Raw genomic sequence first — 25,258 nt, forward strand, 5'->3', positions numbered from 1 at the left:
GGAAGAATGGGAAGTTGAAAAATGTTGAAATGGTCGTTTTACCGCGAAACGACGGCGAAGTAATTGAGGGTTAAATAGCGTCGTTTCTTCTAGTGTATAATACAACGTGCACACAGAACACCCACAAGTGTACGAAGTAAGATGGTAAGATATATAATGAATCGCGAAACGTGCAAAGCTATAAAGCTTAACTGAGCAGAATTATTGGGCGCGGTTTAATCTTGTCCTTGCAGTGATTGCGACTGTTGAACCCTCCGCAGGGATCCAATCATGGGGTAAATGTTGACCAAATATCAGAAACAATGTCAAGTTCCGCAGCTTTAACGCAGTCCAATCTCTTCCCTTTTTCCCTCTGCTTTGAAATACAATCAATGAAAATAACTTATTGCTAGTTGAATTCCTGCGATCATAAAAAAATGCAATTTTCTACTGATCGATGCTGGTTTTCTGATGTTTTTCATTGCCCTAGATTAATTTTCCATCCAAAAGCTTATAGCTAAAAGCTAAAAGCTAACTCTCAGCCAGGAAAAGAACTTTCTTCAAAAAACCATTTACTTTTAAAAATTTGCCGAGAAAATTAGAATAGCCACTTGTCTAATTTCAAAAAAAAAAAACAAAAAATGTTCTCAATATTTAGACCTCAGAGAGTACTTTTGCATAAAAAAACCAGAAGCCCCAGAACCTTCACGTTGGTCCGCGTTCAAACGATCCGTAGTATATCTACCCGTATTCAATGTTATGTATACATATTATAGTGTATACAATATAACCAGTGAATTTTTCGTCCGTGTATCAAATATTTTGCACGTGGTTATAGCCTCAATATATTAAAAACACCTACTGATCCGACAGAGTTGTGTATCGGAATCTCTAACTTTTTAGAATAAACTTACTTACATAACGCCGTGCTTACAACACATTCAACGCTAAAATTCTGTTCGTTAGTTACGTATGGAAGCTATAACGTTACAGCGTCGCACCAGGAGTAATTTGTTCGTGAGTTTTTTGCTGTGCAACAATATCAAAGGCATAAATTTCTGCTTACCCGGCATTGACGGTGACCGTCCATGTAGCACCGTAAACAGGATTTTATAGGATGCTTCATATATTACACGAGCTTAAATGCGACGTAAACAGTGTACGGAATGGACCTTGGAGAGATATTCATAGGGAACTTCCGATCTAATGCCGTATCTTCGCTCCGTTAGATGTTTACAACATAGCGATTTTATTTCAGCTTCACATTTGCCTGAATATTCAATAGTGTACATACCTATGGCATCGATGCATCAGAGTCATAACATGGCATCTCAAAATGCGACGACGAGGAAAGACGCTATATCAAGTATCTAGTTATTGCTCCAAGATTAGGTTAGTAACGCTGCTTTCTAATTATTCAATCAAAGTCTTCTGTATTATAAACGGTAAAACTTTGACAATTCGTGCCTACGATAAATGAAATTGTTTGTACTTCAAAGGGTTATTTCAACCGAAGCAGAAATGTACAATTTACGTGCTTCTGATGTTGAAAATATTTCCTACTACTTGTAACAGTCAAGCGAAAGTTCCATTTTCGAAGCTTGTGGAGCTTGCGTAAAATGCCCTATTTTCGAACAGTGCGGTAAAACACCGTTGACGCATGCGGGTAACTGAAACGTGTGATTTTACACGCTAGGGTTTTCTTTGGCACATGCGCACTTTTACAGAACTCAATTTTACGCACTATACGATGAAGCGTGTAGCAATTTTTTCGCAAACGAATGGAAAAGCAGAAATAGATTTAAATATCATTCGAATAACAATTGAAATTTATTTTGCGTCAATATCTGGTTTACACGTTTTCTACAATAAATTAATAATTTTCATTATTGAAATGTATTGCTCAATCCTGCTCAAACATCTGTAGACGCCTGCTGTTATTTATGAAGGAAAAAATTGAAGCTTTGTACAAGGTTTGAATGTTCCAGCAGAAGTTTGTTCGAAATCGGATCAATATTGCAACAAATCAATGTTCATTTATTCTTACACACGTTATAGCAAATGAATATTTCATGTGATTGAAGTATATTTGCCGTATCGCCGCGGCGACGAGTAATGATATTATTATTATATAATTGGCTTTCGCACAAGCTTTTGCCTTAAGGCTTTGACGCAAATTATAATCAATCATAAACAGAATTTTACTTTTCATCATGTCTAATTGATAAACATCGTAACATCCCAATGACAATATAATAAGCGGAAAGAATCGCACTCTAATTGATTAACAAAAGTTTGAAATGACACGTGCGAAATATATCAGGGGGGGGGTCAAGGTGAAAAAAATTTAAGAGTTAAAATTTAATAGTAAATCCTATAATGCACTTTCTTGAAATTATTCGATAAACTGTCTCGATATTCGATAAGTATAGGAAGTGCGCGATTCCCGACGAGTGTGAAATTTGCTAAATGCGCCTAGGAGAGAGTTGTAATTACACGAGTCTCAGTTATCGCCAATCCGCATGTGCGACACACGCTATTTTTTTCACACAGCTGTTAAGGAAAGTTTGATTTTAAAAGCAACGTAGGTGCCACTGACAACGCGTATAACGAGTTAGGTAACTCACGCTGAATGACACAGTGCGCATAGGCAAAGGAAAGCCCTAGTGCGTAAAATCAAGCATTTCAGTTGTGCGCTTGCGCCAACGTCGTGTTACCGCACTGTTTGGAAATGGGGCACCTTACGCATACGCCACAGGCTTAGAAAATCGATCTTTCAAAGCAGGTCTTGTTTCTATTTCTATTAAACTAAAATTATTTTTATTAAGATGGCCGAAACCACAGAGCGAAATCCGGCAAAAACGCATTTTAGAAATGAAAAATACACAACTGTTGGCACGTTATCGGGTGTAATAATCGTACATTATCCTGGATTTTTAATGCCACTCTTTGTTAACATCCGTTATCAATGGTAGGTTCAAGTTTTTGAGTAATGTTATTATATTTACGTATCATAAAGAAGTATGCAGCAGCTTATCTTATAAGCTCACTGTGAAAAGTCGGTGTATAGATAAAAACTTTTGCGGTGAAGCATATATCATGTGATTTCGTCGACCTTTGACGTAAAAAATTTTTATTTCAGCACTCTCACTCTACCCAAACGATTCGGATGATTCTTTCACAATTGGAAAATAAGTTTTCGCCAGATGGCCATAGACTATATTTTATTGCACGAACTCACCAAGGAATGCACAAAAATCTACATCTAGATCTACACTGCCGTTAATGTGATGAAAACATTTGTTTGATAACGATGATCTTAAAAACTGTTGAACAAATTTCCATGAACTTTCCACAGCAATTTTTTTACCATCTCCAGAATGTCTACATAGGAGGTATATACGGAAATCATCTCATTAAGGAACCGAGAAAAAAGGTGTATGAGACAAATTTTCATTCTTTTGCATTCTTTCTGCAACTAGCACGCTTCAGTTCAGGGTCTTCCGCCAGGTGGCGAGAGTTCAAAAGTTGTTCCCGCGACCCAACGAGCATGTAGAGGAAATAAAATCCGGAATGTAGCATGAACATTGGACGTCCATAATTCCAAAGACTATGTCTCTGTATTGCGAGCAAAGCCAGTTGTATTATAAATAATATGCGATGCAAATAACTAACTGAATCACTGATAATCTAATAGTAATTCGCAAGATACGTCTACGAGGATAAAGATGAAAGGTGAATTTCATTCCAAGATGGCGAAAGATTTGACGAGGTTTGTGTGATTGTACCAAATAATTACACGACGACAGTAAACATAAGTAAATCATACGCATTATTTTATTACGGTCAATATAACAAATTACAGAGAAAAATGAATAATGTGAAACTATCATCACACCGCAATCATATTATGCCGGTTATAAAAATATAAGATAATAGTCGCGTAATGGTATCACTCAAGATTTATACCAGTCCAATAAATCTCGGATTCGATTCGCTGCCAGTCTCGCTGCCAGTCTTACGCGTTAAACGGTCAGTAATTCTGTACCACTCGCCGTGATAAGTGAGGTAATAAATAAAATAAAGCTAGATGCTTAACAGTGGTTATTGCCTCAGAAAAATATATATAATACGTGTATGGTGCATTCCATATCAATTCGTTCACTACCTCTGATCCCACCCCGATATTTTCATTTCTGTTTCTCCCAATTAATGTAACCGTTGTTATTGGAATAACAAATATACCGATTATCCTGAATCAAGGAACTTTGCTAATCATACATCATTTACACCGTGATTGGGATACCGTGTTAGAAACTATTGATTCTTGACGAATTTCGACAGTCAATTTTACCGTCGCTAATCAAACATTCCACAAGGAGAACAGTCAGGAAGTTGGCACAGTTTAAATTTAGGTGATTTAAAAACATTGATGTTTTGAAAATTGGATCTAATGACACTTAATTCTACGAGAATAATTAATTCAACTTTGAAGTAAAATCTGAGGAATTTGCAACTTTGTTAATTTACCTCTGACATCTGAACTAACAACAATGTTTCAAAATTATGTTGCTGACAAAGGAGTACGTTGCACAAATTTCGAACAAACTGTAGTTGAGGTCCATGAGAAATCGTTTTAAAAACAATGATATAGCTTTATATTGAGTAATCAGTCGAAATATTATACGGCAAGACATTTTTTCAATTTACTGACGGGTGTGATTTAAAATATAATTTGTTTTGAAATCAGTTTGCCAAAGATAGTGACTAGTAACAATCCGTTGGATCGGGAGGATAAGGTTGAAGTTGAAAGTTTCGAGAAAAAATTAATATTTCGCAACTTTAGAATGACTAATTGAAGAAGTTGAGTTTGCCAAATATGCGAGTATGTTGTTTGTGCTTATTACGGTTTACTGAATTTCGGAAAATCCGCAATAACAATTTTTCAGAATAATGAATCGTCATATCTCAACATTAGAAAATTCAGGCTGATTCCGGGAAAAGATTTGAGAATGTTCTGCTGTTCCGTTAGAGATTTTTGATAACAATACGACACAGAAAAGCAATCGAAGGGAAAGTAGTCTATGGTTATTCGAGATATGGAATTTCCCATAACCTACGTGTCTACATACTTGTTACGATAATCATACTCGCATTTGATACGGTATCCGAAGTACGAACTATTATCATTACTTTATGAATTTCCGCTGTCCATTATGCTGCTACTGTATATTGAATGATGACAAAAGTCTACAGCCCACGATTTGTTTCGTAAATCTACATTTGTGTGTACACAGGTATAAAGAGACGACAATACCTATAACCAGTCATGATGATGAGGAATTGAGCGATTCAAATTAATAAGGTTCGTTGTCGAAAGAAACGTTTATTTAGAAATTTTAGGATTGTTTGAAATTCACCAATTTCCTTTACCGCAATAAAGCAAATCACGGTCATATTTTTTAATATCAACTACTTTCAACTAATTCTGAATTCGCATTGTAGTGAAACGCTACAAACTTCGACCTCTTTCAAGTCAAGGAAGAATTTGATGCGTGCATTCCCAATTATGCTCAGTTGACTCACAATATCGGTTAAGTCAGCTTTAACCGGCGCCAAGGAATTTTGCCACGCCGTGAGAGTTGTACGAATTATGTACGAGTTGTTGCTATGAGATGCTTTCAACTATTCGATAGACTTCATTCTACGACGGGCTCATTTCATTCAAAAGACTGTATTTTCTACAAAGGCAATAAAACAGATCATTTTTACACTACTCACCTCGATATTGCCATTTTTCGATCATAATCCATATCGCTAAAATATTGTATTGTATTGTAATTTGTGAAAAGCGAAAGTCTTCTAAATACAACGAACCATCGTAGAGTGAAATCGAATATAGATCTATTATATTCTTAGCCATTTCGACGCGATTTAAAACGAAGCATTGATATCCACGCTGTTGTTAATGTTTCCAACATTTTATATTTTTATATTTTTCATGAAATCTTCGTAGCTTGCAAATAATGATAATTTGACAAATAGTAAATGTGCGATTATCTCGGAGTAAACTGAATAAAAATATTTCGAATTATGGGCAACCAACCACATTAAGTAACGCCTAATGAGGTTTTCGAAAAAACATGTAAACGTTAAGAAAATGTTCGCACAGTACCGTAGGCTCCGAATTTTCCCACGGTATGAAGTATTTCGGCTATGTGAATTCAGTTATAACCGATCTCAAACACATCCTACACTTTCTTAACGGATGAATGAGGATGTTACGTGAAGCATTCTAACACTCGCTTCGTGCATTTCGAGTAAGTAGTAGCAGCTCTATGGATTTCGTGGGAAGTTCCCACGTTATGCATCTAACAGGTTGGGGTAGGTCAAGTCTTTGTATACCTTTTTTAGACCACTTTTGATTCCTTCGACTAATTTCTCATACAATAGAAGAATTTTTCTACCTCTTCACTTTTCCCTCTTGTTTCTTTATATTTCTGTCGACGTTTTCATTTTCTTATCAGCGGTAAAGTTCATTACTCACGTAGGTTGTACGATGACTGTTTTTGTTAACCATAACCGCGATGCATCGTAATAGTAATAATATCGGTATCAATAATAATAACAACGACAACAACAACAACAACAACAACAACAATAATAATAACAATAATAATAAAGTTAAGATCCTCACTGTCAGCACGATTTAAGTGTTTCACTTTGTTTCCGGCAGCGTTGGAAAAAAAGATATTACTATTTGTCATCAGGTGCGATCTAATCAGCCGTTTCCTCAAACTAAATTGGTGGTTGTGATAAAAAGAAACCTACGTCATTCCGATTGTTGGAATTCCGAAGCTTCGACAGATTTATTTGTTGATGCGAAACGACACTTCCTTGAAAGTGTTAATTAAAATCTCGCGCGCAATTGGATATAAATTTCGAAATTAATTATTCGGTCCCGCCACGCCTCCTAGAGCATATGTATAGTATTTGTTTAATAACCCTCGACCGTCCTAAGAGGCCGTATTGAGTAACGTAGGGTAGGACGAGTACTATTCGCGGGCGATAATCACAAAGTTGAAAAAAATTCCGAGAATTCTGACAGCGCATTTCTGGCGTCTGACGTCGTCGGTCGAGGGATCATGGGGACGAGGAAACTGAAAGAACCGAGTAAAAAATCACAACGAAACGCGGCGACGTACATACATTCATAGTATTCATACGTCAAACGTTGTTTGCCCGTCACTCAGTTGTTACCAAGAACAGCATGCAGGCGTAGATAGAACTCGATGAAAATCGTGTATAAAATAAATTTATAAAAAGGTATTAAAAAAAAAAGTATCTATGTACCTAAACGATAAACGTAGTGAAACAAAAATAGAGCGAGGGAGAGGACTCACCTAACTTGTCCTAGAGACCCCGTAGTTCCACACCCTTTTGCGATCGGCAATGAAAATTCATAGGCGAACGGCACCACAGTTTCAACACTCGATGAACTCACACTGCACCGGCATCGGGTTTATTGTAAAAAAAAAAAAAAATACAACTAATCGATGCGTCGAACGGTTACAAAATTACGCGTTTGTATGTTTCAAACACAAAACGTACGTAGAGTACGGAAGGTACGATATTAACCAGCGAAGATACACATCCCGACTCTGATTACTGTGAACAAGTGATCTCGATTCCTCGATACGTCACGTCCGCGCCGTAGATGCTGGCGCCACAGGATAGATTTTACATAACCTTGTCGTGAAAAAAAAAAAGACTCGCTTCGCGACAACCGCCGCAGATTAATATGACTTTGAAGCTGTGCGAGATCTTATTTTTCTCTCCGATATATCGGAACGAGCAAGACAGCGTCTCGGAGCACGGCAGATATGTTCTCTCGCGTCGGTTTATTACTGTCAAAGTGTCGACTGACCTAACCTCTCCCTCCCAAGTCCCGCTCGAGCCACCGCTCAAGTCGAATATCGACCGCAACCCCCTCCCTCCGCCCTCCGTCCCCTCCCCCCGCCGTCAAGTGACTAACTTCGTTCGCAACGTATTTGCCGCGACGCCAGTTGCGTGCTGGCCGATGCTGATGCCTTGTGCATCGCCTTGTGTGCGTCTGGTATGCGTAACTCGTAACGTGATACATGCGCCCTGGCTGACTCGCTACGCGCGCTGACCCGTTCTTTGTAACCGCTTGCACGAGCCGCCGATGGTCACGGACGAAAGAAAACATACGTCTACTTACTTTACGAAAGCTCTAATTTGATGTCAATAACTGTTATTTGATCTGTAAATTATTTTTACTGTACACTTCTTTGTCTATAAAAGTTATGAGAATCGATATTCAGCGCATGAATTCTTTGTTCATCGTTAATTTATTATTTACCCCTTGTGTATAATATAATGTCGCTAAATAAGGATTTTCTCAGTGGAGATACTGTTTGCCTTATGTGTGCATTTGTGCACTAGTACACAGTCGTTATCTTAGGTTTCTGGTGCAGTTATACTACATGCAGTTTTTACATACACCATGGATATAGAGCGTGGATCACGCATACGGCGCTGACGTGTCCGGAAATGCGAGAGAGACAGAGCTATACCAGTGTATAGTAGAGATCAGTGATACCAACATCTCTTCCTATACTAACTGGATACCGTGTTATTTTCTTCGTTGCGTGTAGTCAATTTATCCATTACCGCGGGTAATTCAAATAATCATCGAAATATATTTTGTGGGAAACCGTGGAAATTGCTTTAAAAGGAAATAGTATTCGAGGGATTCTCTATTTCAAATATTGTGCTGAAGTTTTAATCGTACTTACTACCAAATTTACATGAAAAAATAAAAAATATGAAATATACGCGGACGACATAACTAGGTTGACTGAAGAATATATCAGTTATATCATCATGGTACTGAAGAATATTTCTTCAGTCAAATTATTCTTGTTACAGATTGTCAAACTATGTCGATGTATCGTTTCACAATTTGTAACAAGAATGATCAATAAAAAAATAATGGACCTTTGACCAGACTTCTAAATTTCATTCACAATTGAAGTTATGTAAATGTAAACTGTCTCTATTTCGGACGTCCATTTGGCACAGTTGTAGACATACTCCATAATTCTGCACTCTAAATTGATTAATTGGATACAATTCCAAAGGCGAGTGTTTCAAATGGATGTTGCTAAACTTCGGTCGAAATCCTGCTAGCTATTAATAGATTGAAATTGGATCACTTATCAAAGTTTAGTCAGGATAATTGATCGAAAGCATCCTATCGGGGGATTCCTTACTTGCAGAAATTAATGATTCTGGAAATGACTACGAAGTCTAGTTTTGTTCTGAATATTCCTCTCCACGGCCATTATCTAGTGAATATCTCTTTTACGAATAAGAGCCTGCACATTGGGATGTTTTAGAGTAAATAAAGAAATATCCTAGCAGGGTACATCTTTTCTATTTGGTTTGCTTGTAGCTACGTCACATAATGGTTACAGAACATGGATCTTTGCTGCTTATGTGGATATATAGCTTGGAGGCTTAATTAATGCGATACTTCTCTGTGATATCGAGATCGGATATTTTTCCAATAAGGAATTTTTCATTCATGATTTCAAGCTTCTGTAAAAATCTTGACTGCATAAAGAAATTAGCTCCTTAAAATGGCGGTGTAATAACAAGAGAATCGAAACTAATGTTATTAGCATGATATTCGTAATTAGAAAATACCCATGATGCTTCATTTCACCCGCGACTAAACCGAATGGACAAATAGGAGAACATTTTAAAGATTTTAATATTTCATTCCATTAAATTTTTTCGTTCGATTCGTAACTGCTCACTGACAATCCGAGGACTTTGATATCAATTTTAATTTAAAACTGTACAATCTCCGGTATGATATCTTAAGCACAAACGAAGTAACCATTCGTACTGTAGAGTGAGCCGTCACGGGGCATTTCAGACATGCCGAATGTGCTTTTGCTGCGAATTTTTCGAAATAAATTGAAGTGTCCGAAAAAGTTTTTGAGGGACGCTGAAGTTGCGCGATAAAGGTCAGATTTAGGACTTTCTCCTTTGTTATACCGTCGCTAGAGTCGTACAGTTCGACCTCCTAATAGTTCTGGGCAGGGTTGAAAAGGCAAGAGTTTTTCTACGAATGGTTATTTCCCACTACGTACCGCTCGCCAGCGAGACATTTGTACTTGTCTCTCAATACTCCTAAAAAAATTGCCGAGCCTCGAAAATTTCTTCAGACATTTAAATTTTTTCCGAATAATTCGGGACACGCAAAAATCTGGCTTATTTATAGTGTCTCGTACAGATCCCACGCTTTAGAATAGACACAGCGAAGAATAAAATGATAAAAAGCCGGTCGATTAAATTAGAAATGATAGTGTATTTGTACAGCTAATGACAAAGATTGTGTTTTATTGTAAGAATGAAAACACATATGGTTGGTGAACACAAACCTTTATTCATTTGTTCATTTAAAGCTTTACTATTTTAAACATAGTTGCCACATATATAGTCATAACAAAATTGCAAAAATTATTTAATATCATATGCGTTTTCGTACAAACAAAACTGCATGTATAAGATGGTACAAAAGACTTCGTTTAACAACATCGACCATTTCACCGACGCTAAGAATTTATTACCAGACCAAAATTTGCAGTGTGGTTTGTGTCTCTGTCACATTTTTAACATTCATCATCTACTTGTGCATGATGGATGCATATCAGTCACTCCCGATACCTTCTTTTTGTAGCTACCTGCATTGATCTTTTTTCGATGGGTATTTAGGTTTACCAATCCCAAGAACATCAGTCTAGTCTCCTTGCAGAATCAAATATTAAAAATGTAAACAGTCCCTAAATATATATTCTACATATCATTTTAATAATAATATTGGCATACATATGCCAGCTACTGCAGTTCTACATAGCTCAAAGCCAAACAATTGTTTTTATGTTTAAACATTTTTCACTACTAATCTGTATCAAATAATAAATACGATATCCACTTTTAATGTCAATTTTTTAAATCATTATCCATCGACGCAGATCTATATCATTAGTCCAATAGAAATGTTATTTTCGTACTATATTGTTTCATAGTTACTTTGCAGTAAGCTTACAATACTCCATATCGCTTTTAAAGTGTATCGAACTATTGTTGAGTCAAATCATTAGGAATACCTTGAAACTTTGCGCATATTCTTTTACAAAAACCTATAAATAAGACGCATCTTGAACTCGTAACAATTCTGACTTGCTTAAATATATCAAACCATATTGAAACCAACAATAAATACTAAAGCAATTACTCCTACTTATAAGCACCACAAACATTTTAATAATTCGCAATGGAATTAATTTTTCAGTAGAAACCATTTCCCTCACAATCGTATTTTCAAATTTTTGGAGGTTTCAAACATTTTGCGTATCACAGATATTACTTTCAAGAAAGAAACAAAACTTAAACAAGTCGCCAAAACGTTATTACGTAAAATATTACAATACCGTAGAACAGAAATGTTATTTGAGCAGAGAAAAGGTTTGTTCTACTACTGAACAACGTGAGAATTAAAATGCAAACATTTCCTGGATGATTCAAAAACCACACAGTACGTTTGTATCGACCAATCAATATAACGTTTAATACATTAGTGAGCGCCGTCGAGTGTGATGTATTCCCTACTGATTTAAACTAACAAAAGTTAATCAATAAAGTCAACATAGTTACTTGTTAGAAGACACTTTAAGCAATCTCAAAGACCAATAATAGCTCTTCTAATTTTAAGGATTTTCGGAATGTGAAAATAATAACTGAATACAATCTTAAATACGATCTGGTTAATAGTTGACTACAGGATTGTTCAAACCCAATTAAATATACATAAAGAACTAATGTTATTGTGGATAAATAAGTTTTAGGATGCATCTGCGTTTTCACATGCATTTATTGGTGAAAAATAAAACAAAATGCTAATCTAACATTACCAAATACCGAATAAGAAAGCTATTACTCTTAAAATCAAAATGTATTACTATTCGTTGGAATTGAATTGAATAAAAGAGTTCTGGGATATAATGAAAGCTTAATTTTTCGCTTAGAGATCGAATAAACCAGCTGTACGCGTTTTTTATTTTTTTTTATTTTTTTTTTTTTCTTGTGTCTGATAGAATGCTGAAACATACTAACAGAGAAGCGTGTGTTCAGCGAATACGATAATTGCATAGAAATCTTTTAGTTAACTAGAAATCTGTAAGTATAAATACAGCTTGACGTATAATAATTATGTTATTAGAATATTGCTGCAAGATTTTTCTCTCTTTTTTGTTTTATTCTTTTTTTTCAACTTCGACTTTGTCAGGGCACTACGAGAGTGTCGTTAGCTTAGACAATAATTTCAATATAGACTCAAGAGAGAACGTGTATAAGCACAGTGTAATATTCTTAAAGCCTTATCACATATAGAGACACGTTAGGTCTGCGGAATTCAACATTTTCAAATACTTCTGAAACGGCTTTAATCTAGTTTTGTTTTTTCTTCCCTACATTGTGAAAAATTGGCCCATCCTTTGTGTCGTTCTCGGTCGCATCAAGTGCTAGATTACCTCGATAAGTATATGTGTGAAGAAAAGCTGATTTATTTTTCTCTGGATGGTAAACTGCTAATATAAGTATTAATTTTGCTACGCTCGCTAATACATTTCGGCAGATATTCAGTTACTTCAGTTACTTCCCAGACTGTTTGCATTTCTAGTTCGGAATATCTATTTGCTTTTATCGAAACTTGGATCAAGTCTGTATAATTAAATACAAACAATTCATAGTATCGTTCAGAATTACGTGTCGTAATGTAAGTTAGGAGAAGAAAGTTTAAAAAAAAATATAATCCTATGGCAAAGTGATATTCAATATTATTATGCACATCGAAATAAGCTAGCACTCTGTTCATTCGGATGAGGATTTGGTTCATTTTCGGGTGTAAGGTATATATTTTTTCTTGTTATCTGGGTAAGAATCAGTAAATCAGCTCCCTAGCAAATGCATCCTCCTTCGCCTTCGGCCTCTCCACCATTCTGCATCGGTGATTGATTCTGTAGGTCAACAGCTGCATTTTTGTTAAGGTGCATTTTGTGATTTTATACATTAAGCTTATACAGTATTTGAATATAGCCAATGGCAGTTATTTTAACTATCATAACCAGTGTAAAATCTATCTGTATTTTCATTTTGATTAATTATCAATTTCACTTTGATGAAATAGGCAGATGCAACAGTTCGCAGAGATTCACTTCCCAACAAATTCAGAAAAAGTTGCAAAACAATTATGTCATGTTTAAATTAGGTAACATCAACACACATATACATACGCACACACGACACAGCCTCACAGGTCATATAAAAAGCACCAGTTAAAGCAGGTCGCTTTGAATGGTTCGGAGACCTGCTTCAAGATACCTCCGCAGAAATATATAAAAAAAACTAGTATGTCAGTATGCATCAAGATGAGCATGTATGTAATTTAATTTTCCATCTCAGTTGAGCGAAATATGCCACACAGTAAACTCATGATACACACTGTGATGGATGTCACAAGCAACTCGTACGTCGATACAATGGAAATTCCACTCTAAGTTTGTTCAATGAAAATATGTGTAAAATAAATAATATTTTCGGATCGTAGATTGCATGATTACGCATCACCTTAATAAAATATTCTGGCATATGCAGCACTTGTGTCAATTTTTTATGACAAAAGGTTACTAACGTCTAAGTGATACATCTATAAGATGTGTTCGAACATTTCTAGGCAACTACCGAAACCTCAGTATAATATGTATAAATCACTTGCACTCTGGCAACCTTCAATTTGGACGAAATTTTATAATAAAATCGGTTTTTTTACCTATATTATGTACACTGCTAGGAGTAATTTTTCAAACATTATTCTCAATTACGAGATCTTAGAAAATTGAATCATGATGGATGAAACTTTGAATCAAGTCTCATTAATTAGATCATAAAAAATATGTTAAAATATATCCAAATACATTCGTCTAAATGCTATTTTAGTACTTAAATTTTGTTATGAAAAAGTCATCCAAATTGAACGTAATCAGAATTTTATCATAAACTATTATTTTGCCACCACGTATAATTATGACACGTTTATCTGCTATTGTTGAAAAGCATATGAATTATACAAAAATACGGTAAAAAAATTGGACGGAGCACACCCCAATAATATATTTAAGGCAAAATTTGCAGTAATTAATAACACCAATCCTGCAAGTCCTAGTTAATGAGAAATGTAATTATTGAAATATTTCACATTAAACAGTTTCTCGTAACTTGAATGGATGGACCCCTAGAGTAAGAGTAATAAAAATTATTCATCTACTTCGTTGGAAAAAAATCGTCTTCAGGAAAAACGGGGAAATAAATAATGGAAATTATTAAATCAAAATAAAACCATGTAATTTAATGTTTGAGTGAGTTTTTATATAAATTAAAAGATTACAATAATAGTAATTAACAAAAATGACATTAACATAACTAACAGGGTCTCCAACGACAGGGATATTAAAAATTATCTGATAATTCTATACTAACATTTGTCAGGTCTTGACAGTAGCAAAAAAAGTCACTATTTCCTGCTCAGCAGATATTAGATGCATAAATTTTTGCATTTGTTTAATTGAGTGGCTTTCATTTATACTTGATAATGACTCGACAATTTCTGGATAAGTTTTATTAAAATTTGTTATATTTTATCATGTATTGCGACATTCGGAGTCAAATTCGAACAACGCTAAGGATCACATTTCAAAGTAAAAATTTCAAACAACACTCATGGCTGCTTTCGTCATAAATCACGTCTTCACTCGGAATTGATTTGAACTATACATACCCGAGTAAATCACTGTATATTTGCAGACTTTTTCAAAATTCTTTAGGTTTTTGAGGTTTTCTAAATTTTTCTCGTCGTCAGAGACACTGTTAAACTAATGATATTATTTCACCAAGATTGCTTGTATGTTTTTTTTCCACCTTTCTACATGTCGTTTATATTATTTACAATTCTGGGCTGGGCAGTTTTTTTTAAATTATTTTTCTTGCCACACATGTTTCTATCCACCCGAATTAATTTAACTTTGATACGGTAAAAAACGATTTTCCAAGCGGCAAAAAGAATACTGTGAACAGGTTTTCCATAGATTACTTTCATACCACCGTAAGAAATTCCTTGATACAGTAAGAAATGTAGTATATGCATGTATAATGATCTAGATTATCTGAAATCGAGAGAACAAAATAAAGATCTGATGCAAAAACTATACTTTACTGGTCAATCGATATTAAGTATTTTTCTCATATCTGCTAATGAATTAATAATCTATTAGTTTTTTTTTATAGTCCGTTACTCTTTTGTCATTTCGATTAGAAATTGTTTTATGTAACTGCAAAACATGTCCGTATTCTAGATGAATCACAGTTTGTGCATTCGGTTTAATTGCACCAGTCGCAAGGATTCTTGAGAGAAATTTAATTCCGATACAGTGTCACTTTCTGTAACTTACGCTACAACTAAACCGAATGGACAAACTGTACATGCATAACGGCAAAGTTTTTCTCTTATTGCTATTTTATATTATTCTGACCAAATTTCAAAAATCTGCTTTAAAATCTGATGTAAACAGAATTCTGAAATTTGGATTGGGATGGAGTCATGACTACGTTTACACAATATGTAACTGCAATCCGATTTTTATACATAATAAATAACTCAATTAGCTGATAATTGAACCTGGCAGATACACTGGGGGGGGATTATGAAATGATTTTCATAGAATAAAACTCTTCGCGTCGGTTTATAAGATTGTCCACAATTATTGGAAAAGGTGTTGATTATCTGATTATAATCACAATACAGATGATGACACATCTTTTCTTAGGTGTAAAAAAAATCACATTCATACTGAAATTTTCATTTATGAGAAAAAATGTTGGTTCTTGCTTTTATTAAAAGCTGGTGTCATCATTTCTTTCTTTACTTCAATCTCAATTCTCAGTTTTTTTATTTGTCAATTATGTACAACTTTCTGTCGAATATTCCCAACTAATAATCATTATTTCAAAGCTTGCTTCCTAGTTTAATGCGTAATTCTTTCACGGCGCAAAACGATATCAATCACGTAATCATAGATTTTATTGCTTCCGAAAGTTGAATAGATTTCCTAAAAATTACAAAATACAACAAACCAAATTTTCGATAACCTTCAAAGAAGGTTCAGGAAATTTGTAGTCTGTACAAAGTTACTACCAAAATGTTGAGCATGATCTTGTCAATGTCGTATCACGTTCTCAGTGCAACGAATGACTATGTATACCTAAGTACGGTCGATTTGGTTCCCTAAATATTGATCTAGGAATAAGATTGGTAACTTTACCGATGTTTACACAAGCGCCACTCTGGATTTTATTTCTGACCTGATGAAATTAGGTGTCTCAGAATCGATTGTAATCAGATGTATCTAGCATGGACACAAAGAACGTTATTGTTATATCTCGGTTTCATTAGTGTTATGATATGTTGTTATAAATCATATTTATATAAATTCGACGTATATTTGTAGAAATTTTTTTTATACAGCTTCATATTACTATTACTACAATAGGTGTACTGCATTATGTTATATTATCATAGTTTCTGATAATTTCATACAAATGATTTTCTTTTCTACAATTCCACAAGTACTTGTACTCTTCTGATCTTATTCTTTTAAAACTATTCATAACATTGAAAAAATTTATATGAATCGAAGAAAAAATAAAATAAAAATACGCAATAGTATAATATAAAGTTATATGATCATTTTTTTTTCATCTAATTATAAAATCTACGTAGAGTGTGCTTTATCACAAGAGTATTAATTTGATTGTTTTCAAAGCATTACCATGAAAATGTAACAGAGATACAATGCTTCTCGCATCCATGCTAGGAATGTATGTACATACATTCACCTCCCTAATTGCAATATCTCATTAGCAAAAATAAAGCTCAGTTGTTCATAGTACATTTGCACGTACCAATATTATTTCGGAGACTTTTCATAGTTTCTATGAACAGTTTATTCACTGTACTGTTTAATTTCTAAACAATCGGATTTACTTCTAAAGCAATAGAACTTGTGCGCAATCGAATTATGTTTTCCTCATTGTGATTGGTAAAATTACACAACAAGTAGCAAATTAAAATAACGGCTTTTAAATCATGCTGTAGAGTTCAGAATACTCTGACGAATTTTTTATATATTATTCAAATCAAACAATTACCAAGTCAGAAAGTTACGGTGGAGAAAATAATTAAAAAAATTAAAAACACAATATTTGATGAAATCCGAAGCTGAATTTTTTTTATAATAAGAAAATCTGATGACGAACGTGATTTTCCTACATGAACGTGTCAGCATCTTATTGTTAGCTCTCCTACTTATCTGTTAAACTCTTACAAATGGAAATGAGAAGTTTTGATTTTACGAAAATCTCATTACATCAAAAAGATCAATTGACGAAAAAAAATTTCAATCACAGCCATCAATCAGCTGTAGCTAAGATCCTGCTCGGTTGATTAATTTTTAATTTAGCATATCCCTTGACCAGGAATAGCTAAAAGTAAAAAAAAAAAAAAAAAAAAGTCACAACAAAAAAGTGCGATTATTGACTTCAAATAATAATAAAAATAACATATGATTCCACAACAAAAGATAGTTTACTTTGTACTAGTAATGGATTGTGGTCCTAAATGATTTGAAATTCTTGCTTTAATCCATGGTTTAGGTTCGCGATGTTCAACAGGATTAACTTGCTGGTGAAAAGACAACTAATCGTAAGAATGATATAAATAAATAGTACACTGAGTCATACAATTGAGTTGAGTAAAAGCAGTCATTGTGAGCTACCAACTGAGACTTATACTTATTATGCAATACAGTTACATGTTTTTTTTTTAAGTTTCATTTCCTGTGTTTAGCATTTGCATTTTTTTTTTAAAAGTATTATCATTATTATTATTATTATTATTTTATTTTTTTGCATTACTTAAGTTATGTTGTGTAAAGGAACGTGGCTATATATCGTCGCATTCAAATTTGACTTAAGATTTTGATGGTGGAACAAATGTTTTAATTTAATTGAGTGTTTAATCTACCATTAGGACCAATGTTGGCTTAGCATGCACAACCACCTTCCGACGCCTTCAGTTCGATCGGCGTGTCCTTGAGAACTACCTCTTGCACTACAGGTTGGGAACGCATTAAGGAAAACACAAAAAATACAAAAGATAACGTAAAAAATAAGAAAACAAAATGGAAAGAAACCTAGATCAGCGAGTGCCGACCTTATAATATAAAATAGTTGAAAATATTAAAAACGTTTGTACCAATTCGAACTTACTAATATCCCGCAAACAACTAACATTATGATAACACGTTATGATGGTACTCCGAGCTTACAGAATGTGCTAGATCGTTTGCAATTATTGATTAGGCCCGTTTTTTGTTTAGAAATCACAAAATGTAAATTTATGCTTGACACAAATGATGGACAAGGTAGAAACTGATGGGCTAAAAAAAATTAAATAAAGCAACTCCCACAAGCAAGCAAAAATTGAAAGGAAAAAGTAGTAAATGAAGTACTGTAAAAAAGCACAAATTATTTGTAATCCACAAGTGGCAATAATAGAACACCCTGTATCGGTGTATTATTATTCGTAATGAAATTGTCTGAAAAACGTGCAACTTTGTGTTTGAATAATTTCATGTAAAGGATACTGTCTTCTGGTGGTTTGTTTTCAGTGGAGTCCATACCAGGCAAAGCTGCAGCCACTCTTCTGAACAACTGGAAATTAACACAAGTATCCATAAATATTGGATGGCTCTATAGAAGTATCATTTTTCTTCCCTTCTTCGTTAGTTATATCCTGTTACACTAAGTGTCAAAGGAAGAACCCACATATGGTACTGAACAAGATAGGCTGCACAAGATATTCCAGATACCTGATGGCAACTTCAGTTACAAACTTAGAAAAGAGAGCGACCTCAAGAACCGAGGTTCGCATCCATGTGAAATTTCAACATTTCCTTCATGAACCTGTTTTGTTCCAGGTATGCCAAAATCACGAGAATTTATTGTTTTTTGATTTTTTTTTTAAAATAATTAAGTAGTAAAAAATAGGTAAAACGGCAAACTTCGTACTTCGATTCTGTTTTGTGTTTCTCCAATTGTTGGTTTACAATATTCGCTTTGTTATAAAAAATCTCTGTCATTTCACTTCCCGTTGCTCAGACAAATCGTGGCGATGTATGCCAGACGCAAGCACACACAGCCAGACGATAAAGTAAATTCGTGATGACTCCGCCACATTTTTATATTTTTAAATAAAGGTGAAAATATGAAAAAGCTTACAAAAAAAAATGTGTATAATACAGCTATTAGTGTTTTCGTAACCGTTTCTTAGAGAATTCATGTAAATTCTGAATCACGAGGGTATGTATACTCTTATTAGGTAAAGACATGATATCTTGACTCGATTTTCAACCATCTGTAAAGTGACTATCATATACAGTTTGGTTTTGATACTACAATAAAACTGATGATAAAGGATTTGCATGTTAATAGCAATTTAAACTCTTGTACCTGTTTCACATTGTAGCCAGCTTTAGCACTGGTCTCAATGAACATAACGTTTAGTTCCTTTGCCTTTCGTTCTCCCTCTTCTGTGGAAACTTGTCTTTTGTCACTTAAATCAGTTTTATTGCCTACTAGCATTATGATGACGTCGCTACCTCGTTCCGTCCGAACATCGTCGATCCATTTGGATGTTTGGTGAAAGGAGTTAGCATCTATGAACAACATGAATGAATAATTAGTTCGTACTCTAATCTCTAGTTCACCTGAAAATATTGGGGCTGCACTAATTTTAGGTACGAAATCATATTATTATTCTATGTCATTGTGTTTGATTTTTTCCTGCAATTTTATTAAAAAATATTAATATTTTGAATTAATAACGTTAATATGATAGTGAACAGGGGAAATTGATACTCTTTATTAATTTCACTATGAGATTGTTATGCATTGAGAATTTATTAAATTACTATATTCGTAACCTACACAGATCACTTTAAAACTAAAAAAATAGAAAATACTTGAATTATAAAAAGAGGCTTATATGTTGATGCTTAATTTCGAATCATGTTAGAATGGTTGAAAATCACTCAGATTCGTTCAACTTCACTCTAAGATGGCCCATTTTATTGAGAAGACTATTTTTTACAAATTCACTGAAATAGATTTTCTTTTTTTTCTCAGTACTTAATTCAATATTGCCATTTATTGGCCTTAGTCAATATTACTGCAATTTTGAAAAGTTATATATTTAATGATGCCAATATAATAAAATAAACCGTATTTAGTGAGTAGGTACAAATTAATCTTCTGAATAAAATCAGTTGTAATCACAGAATGAAATCGAATACATCTACTAGATTTTTTTATCATTTTGAAAGGATTTGAAATGAACCATCAATACCTAAGCCTCTGTTTAAAATTCCGGTATTTCTTATTTTTGGATTTTTAAGAAGATTTTATCTTCTATCAACTTACTAGTGATGTCATACACCACCACAGCAACAGTCGAGTCTCTAATATAACTAGGAATGAGGGAACGGAATCGCTCCTGTCCGGCGGTGTCCCACAGCTGCAGTCTAACTGTTCGATCTTCAAGATACATAGTTTTACTCAAAAAATCAATTCCTATCGTCGCCTGCAACAAACAAAAAAAGTTTATGAAATAAGGTGTAGAGCAATGATTACGAATGGTATTGGTATTTTCAAATGTAACAGACATGGAATAACATCAAGTGAAAACGAAATTCAATCGCTATATTTCAGAAATACATATGTAGACAGCGTACAGAATGTAAAAAAAAAAAAAAGTGGTCAATTTGGCTGACTTTGATAGACCAGCCTAGGAAATTCCTGCTTTGATGCATTTCGAGCCTATAAAATATTAACAAGTGAGATAAATGTTTTTTTTTAACATCATTATTTAAATAACTAGAGAACTATTCGACCATTGAATTCCAAAATTTAGTTATTTCTAAGCTGTTGAATAATTATAATAAATTTTCTTATTCTTTTTATATATTCTTGTCATTTTACTCAGTCAAAACAGAAATAGCAAGTTAAAACGAAAGACTAGATTTGAAATGGAAGAAATGTTCGAACGAATATAAAAATAAAATTACCAATAATCGTTATACATTCATCAGCTGGACGACCTACGCTGTTTTGCTTTTTGAATTCATATGTAAAAGGACCTTGTATTCGTAAAATTTATAAATAAAATGAAATAAATTTAAATGTTATTGAATCGCAGTTATAAACAATTTTCAGTACATTGACGTTGTAAGGAATGGTAGGCTGAAAAAAACAAACTCTAAAACTCGATGCAGATATTTACAATTTTAGCAACAGCTTGAACCAATATTTAAATACGGCGCCAATGTCAATTGATCGTTTGAAATGCAATCGAGTTTTGAACTGAATAAAGCTGAATATTTCAAGAAAAAATGCATCTTGAATCCATACTATAACATTTCATTAATAAATTCTAATATTGCAGAAATTATTAAGGTGCCGTTCAAGAATTGCAACACTGTGTACTGAAATAACAACTATGAAGAAAATGCAGATAAGTGTTTCGTTCATTACCAGGAATTAGAAAATTTCAAAAACTAGCACCGAAAATAAAGTCACGCGATATTGAAATGTCAGCTAACATAAGAAATAAAATCTACAAAATTCCAAGTATTTAAAATAACACCTTATCTTCGTGTTGAATAGTGATCGATATCTAGCTTTCGATCAAATAACCCTAGGCATGAAAATTTTTTGGGACTTGAAATGTATGCTAATTGTGAATTGATAGACTCAAGAGATAATTATCATCAGATCGATTGATAAATATAGCTCTGGACAAGTGCTGGTGTTTAACTCTCGAAAAGAAATAAAATCGTTTGATACTGTGATAGAGAAAACAGAGTCATCAAATGATTAATCAAAATTGATCACATATACATTCAAATATTACATTTCAATACTTCTGTAATCAATCATGGTTGAATTTACTTGTCAAAGTCTATCCTCGAACATTGCTATTAGAAAAAGTCAATGTCTAGTCCTTTCTACTACCACTTCAGCTGACATTGGCCTCAGACACCTGTTATGTGGTTCTTCCAATGTGTTTGACATTTATGACATAATACTGATGTCTCTCCTAGGTCAAGATTAATGGGACAATGATGACTAGTCTTCGAATAACTATACCGAGTGAAAAACCAACGTGCGAACAGTTCAATTAGCAGTAAATTTTTCTCATATCATTAAATTCAATTAAAAAGCTACCACTGGGAAACTCTCTGTTGGTACGAGTTTGATCACCTATGTGAATAATTTACTCTTCAAAATATTTACTATTCAACTTGAAACATAAACAGATATCGGTATTTGTATTTAAATAACAAGGTAATGATAATGTAAAACTTGAGGTGAGAAGAATAATGTAATATCATCCTGTACATGGCCTACTCGGCAATAAAAACGCAAAGTGAAAATACTAACATGAACATGACAAATCGGTTGAATCTCGTTTAGTGCTTCTATGCAAATTAATCGCTTCCTGTCTATCTATTATTTATGTGTATTCTAAACTAGTGATATAAATAGTGTCTTATACTTTTACAAGTAAGTAAAAGTGGTTACGAGTACTGAATAAAATTTGTAATCAATTTTCGCAGCGGGACTGTATAGTGGCCAAATGAAAAGAAAAATTACAGAGATGGCTGCAACTACAATTATAATTATAAACATCTTAATACGCACCTGATACGTGTTGTCAAAGCTATCATACATAAACCTTGTGATGAGGGAGGTTTTACCAACTGCAAAAAGATCAAATTATTGAATAAAAATAACACGAAATAAAATTCTGATCATTTTATATATGATACTAAGAAATAGTTGACGTAGTCTGTAATTAATACTAATGCGTAGCGCGGCTGAATGAAAAATTTCTGGCGTGTTAAATAACTCGCAGTTAATTAATTTAAGATCAATAGCAAAAACAAGTTGAACTGTATTTGTTAACATCGAAATATTGAGAAGACTGTTTCATAATGCTGTGATCATTTTTCTGAAAAAATCAACTTTTAACAAATCACAAGGAAGATCAGTCATGATCTAAGGATCAAACATGCTGAGGTACATCGCCTCATACTACAATAATTGCCGATAATTACAAAGATGTGAACAAATTATTCCATTTATACAAAATTTACTGATTGTATATCATTTCATATTTCACCGTTTTTCATTATTGATGAGATATTTTGATGACGTTTGTCTAACAGAGTTATTTTCAAAACAGGGCAATAGTATTTCTACTCTGCAATTTTTTCTGAATAAAATTGAATTATTTTTGCCAAAAGTTTATGGGAATTTCCCCTGTCCATGCGTCAGAAATCACTAATCTCAATAATAATTAAAAACACTGAGAATTTGTATAAGTAAACTCAGAATATTTTGACACCTAGGTCATTGTGTTGAAAAATCGTTATTTTTAATAGTCAAATAACACTTCTGGATATCAGAAAGGCTGATTTTAGCTTGCTTAAATGTGTTCATTTTTTGAGACAATAGATCAACATGAATTCAATGTGTATTCACTTCATTTTTCAAAGTAAACTCACATCTTTCTTCCTAATTTGATGAAATTATGGATTAGTGAAAAATAGTTATTCATCATGCATCATACACTAAAAACTAGATAAATTAGACCATTAATTCATTGTATGTTGATGGCGTGAATTTCAATTGAGCGGGGCATAAAAAGCCGGTAATTACATGGCAGAATTGTGTTTTTGTTTTTCCATTGAGTAAGCAAGTAACTGTTCATGGAGAATCACATTATGCTTATTGTGGCTCAGGCAAGTTCAGAATAACTGTTCATTAATCTGTAAATTTCATCTCCCAGGAACTGTATTAATATGTAAATATGTACTTTAATGTGAACTAATACACATGACCATTATTATGAAAAGTCAAATATTATTAACCATGTCTTAATAAAGCAATTTTTTCCATGCATATAAAAAACAATATTCTTATAATTTCTAAATTTTCTGCTAACTTTTCACTAGTATTCAATCACTTTAGAAGATTTAAGTAGTTCAATAATATTAATATAGGATATGAAAAATGCTACTTTTTTTTTTTTTGTTCTCTTACAATTAGTCATTCGTACAAATAGAGTAGCTTATACTTGATAGTTAATCTTAGTTTATTTTTGCTGCCAGTTTACTATACCAATATTTATAATAGATAAATGCTAGAGATTCCAGATAAAAGGTCATTTCATATTTAAGCATTCAATTCTTATTCGTAACAAAAAAGAAGATGAAACAAAAAAAATCGATTGCTAGTATTAATGTAAATTTTCATTTACAGCAAAACAGAAAAAAAAAAGCAATCACCGATATAATTTGATCCAGTGATATCGGTACAATAAGCTGTATTATTTATTTGTCCGATAAATAACGATATATAACAGCGATGCGAAGTATTATTGCAAGTACCGAATCGGATTTGAGACTCACGTCAGCTACGGCAGACGGACAGGGGAAAATATCGATTTATAACCTAGAACGTTATTGAAAATTCATGCGTAGTGTAGATGTCGAAAGTTCAGTCTCCAACTGAGTGGTGGATAAGAAAAAAATAGAGAACTTAAGGGAAACTAAATTTAAATTCGTTGAAATATGTGTCAAAATGCTCACCGCTCTGTTCACCAAGAAAAACGAGCTTGAATTTTCGCAGCGGGTTACCGAAATCACCCGAAGACGACATATTTTGAGGCTTCGTTTCACTTTGCTTGACACACAATAATCAAATCTCACTATATCGCGCCGTAGCCGATGGGAAAAGTCATTAATATTTCCAAATAACCATATAATTTGACAGATTCAACAGCCACTCCTTTCGGCACGGCAGCCACGTTTGACTGGGAAGTGACGTCACGCCACTGTGTTAACGCTTCGTTTCTCCATCACGCCAAAGTCCGACGATTTCGTTACTCGCCGCTAGATGACGATGTATAAACATCCCATGTGTCAAAATGTGAAAGGAGAATATGTACATA

General features: G+C 33.7%; 2 protein-coding genes across 8 annotated transcripts in view; both read right to left on the bottom strand.

The window, feature by feature from the left end:
- The window catches only part of LOC124302639 (beta-arrestin-1), a 30,758-nt gene extending 22,819 nt beyond the window's left edge, over window positions 1-7,939 (bottom strand). Inside the window, exon 1 of one of the 3 annotated variants that reach the window (XM_046758996.1) lies at window positions 7,383-7,939. The gene's annotated coding sequence lies outside the window, so the exon portion shown is untranslated. The remainder of the gene's footprint in view (window positions 1-7,382) is intronic. The other 2 variants (XM_046758998.1, XM_046758999.1) reach the window with 2 other exon arrangements.
- Window positions 7,940-10,439: 2,500 nt separating this feature from the next.
- Window positions 10,440-25,141, bottom strand: LOC124302095 (ras-related protein Rab6). 5 transcript variants are annotated; one of them, XM_046757883.1, is made up of 7 exons: window positions 24,897-25,141; window positions 22,945-23,003; window positions 20,665-20,824; window positions 19,696-19,901; window positions 18,831-18,897; window positions 18,209-18,295; window positions 10,440-13,091 (listed from the first exon to the last, which is right to left on the bottom strand). In XM_046757883.1, exons 1-6 carry the CDS (start codon window positions 24,964-24,966, stop codon window positions 18,228-18,230), a joined length of 630 nt encoding a protein of 209 aa, XP_046613839.1. In that variant the 5' UTR covers window positions 24,967-25,141; the 3' UTR covers window positions 10,440-13,091; window positions 18,209-18,227. The 5 variants fall into 5 exon arrangements, with proteins under 5 accessions (XP_046613839.1, XP_046613840.1, XP_046613836.1 ...); XM_046757884.1 differs by having other exon boundaries at window positions 10,440-13,105; XM_046757882.1 differs by lacking the exon at window positions 10,440-13,091 and adding an exon at window positions 14,478-16,532.
- Window positions 25,142-25,258: the final 117 nt, after the last annotated feature.

The sequence above is a fragment of the Neodiprion virginianus genome, chromosome 4 (genome assembly GCF_021901495.1).
Source record: "Neodiprion virginianus isolate iyNeoVirg1 chromosome 4, iyNeoVirg1.1, whole genome shotgun sequence".
NCBI lineage: Eukaryota > Metazoa > Arthropoda > Insecta > Hymenoptera > Diprionidae > Neodiprion > Neodiprion virginianus.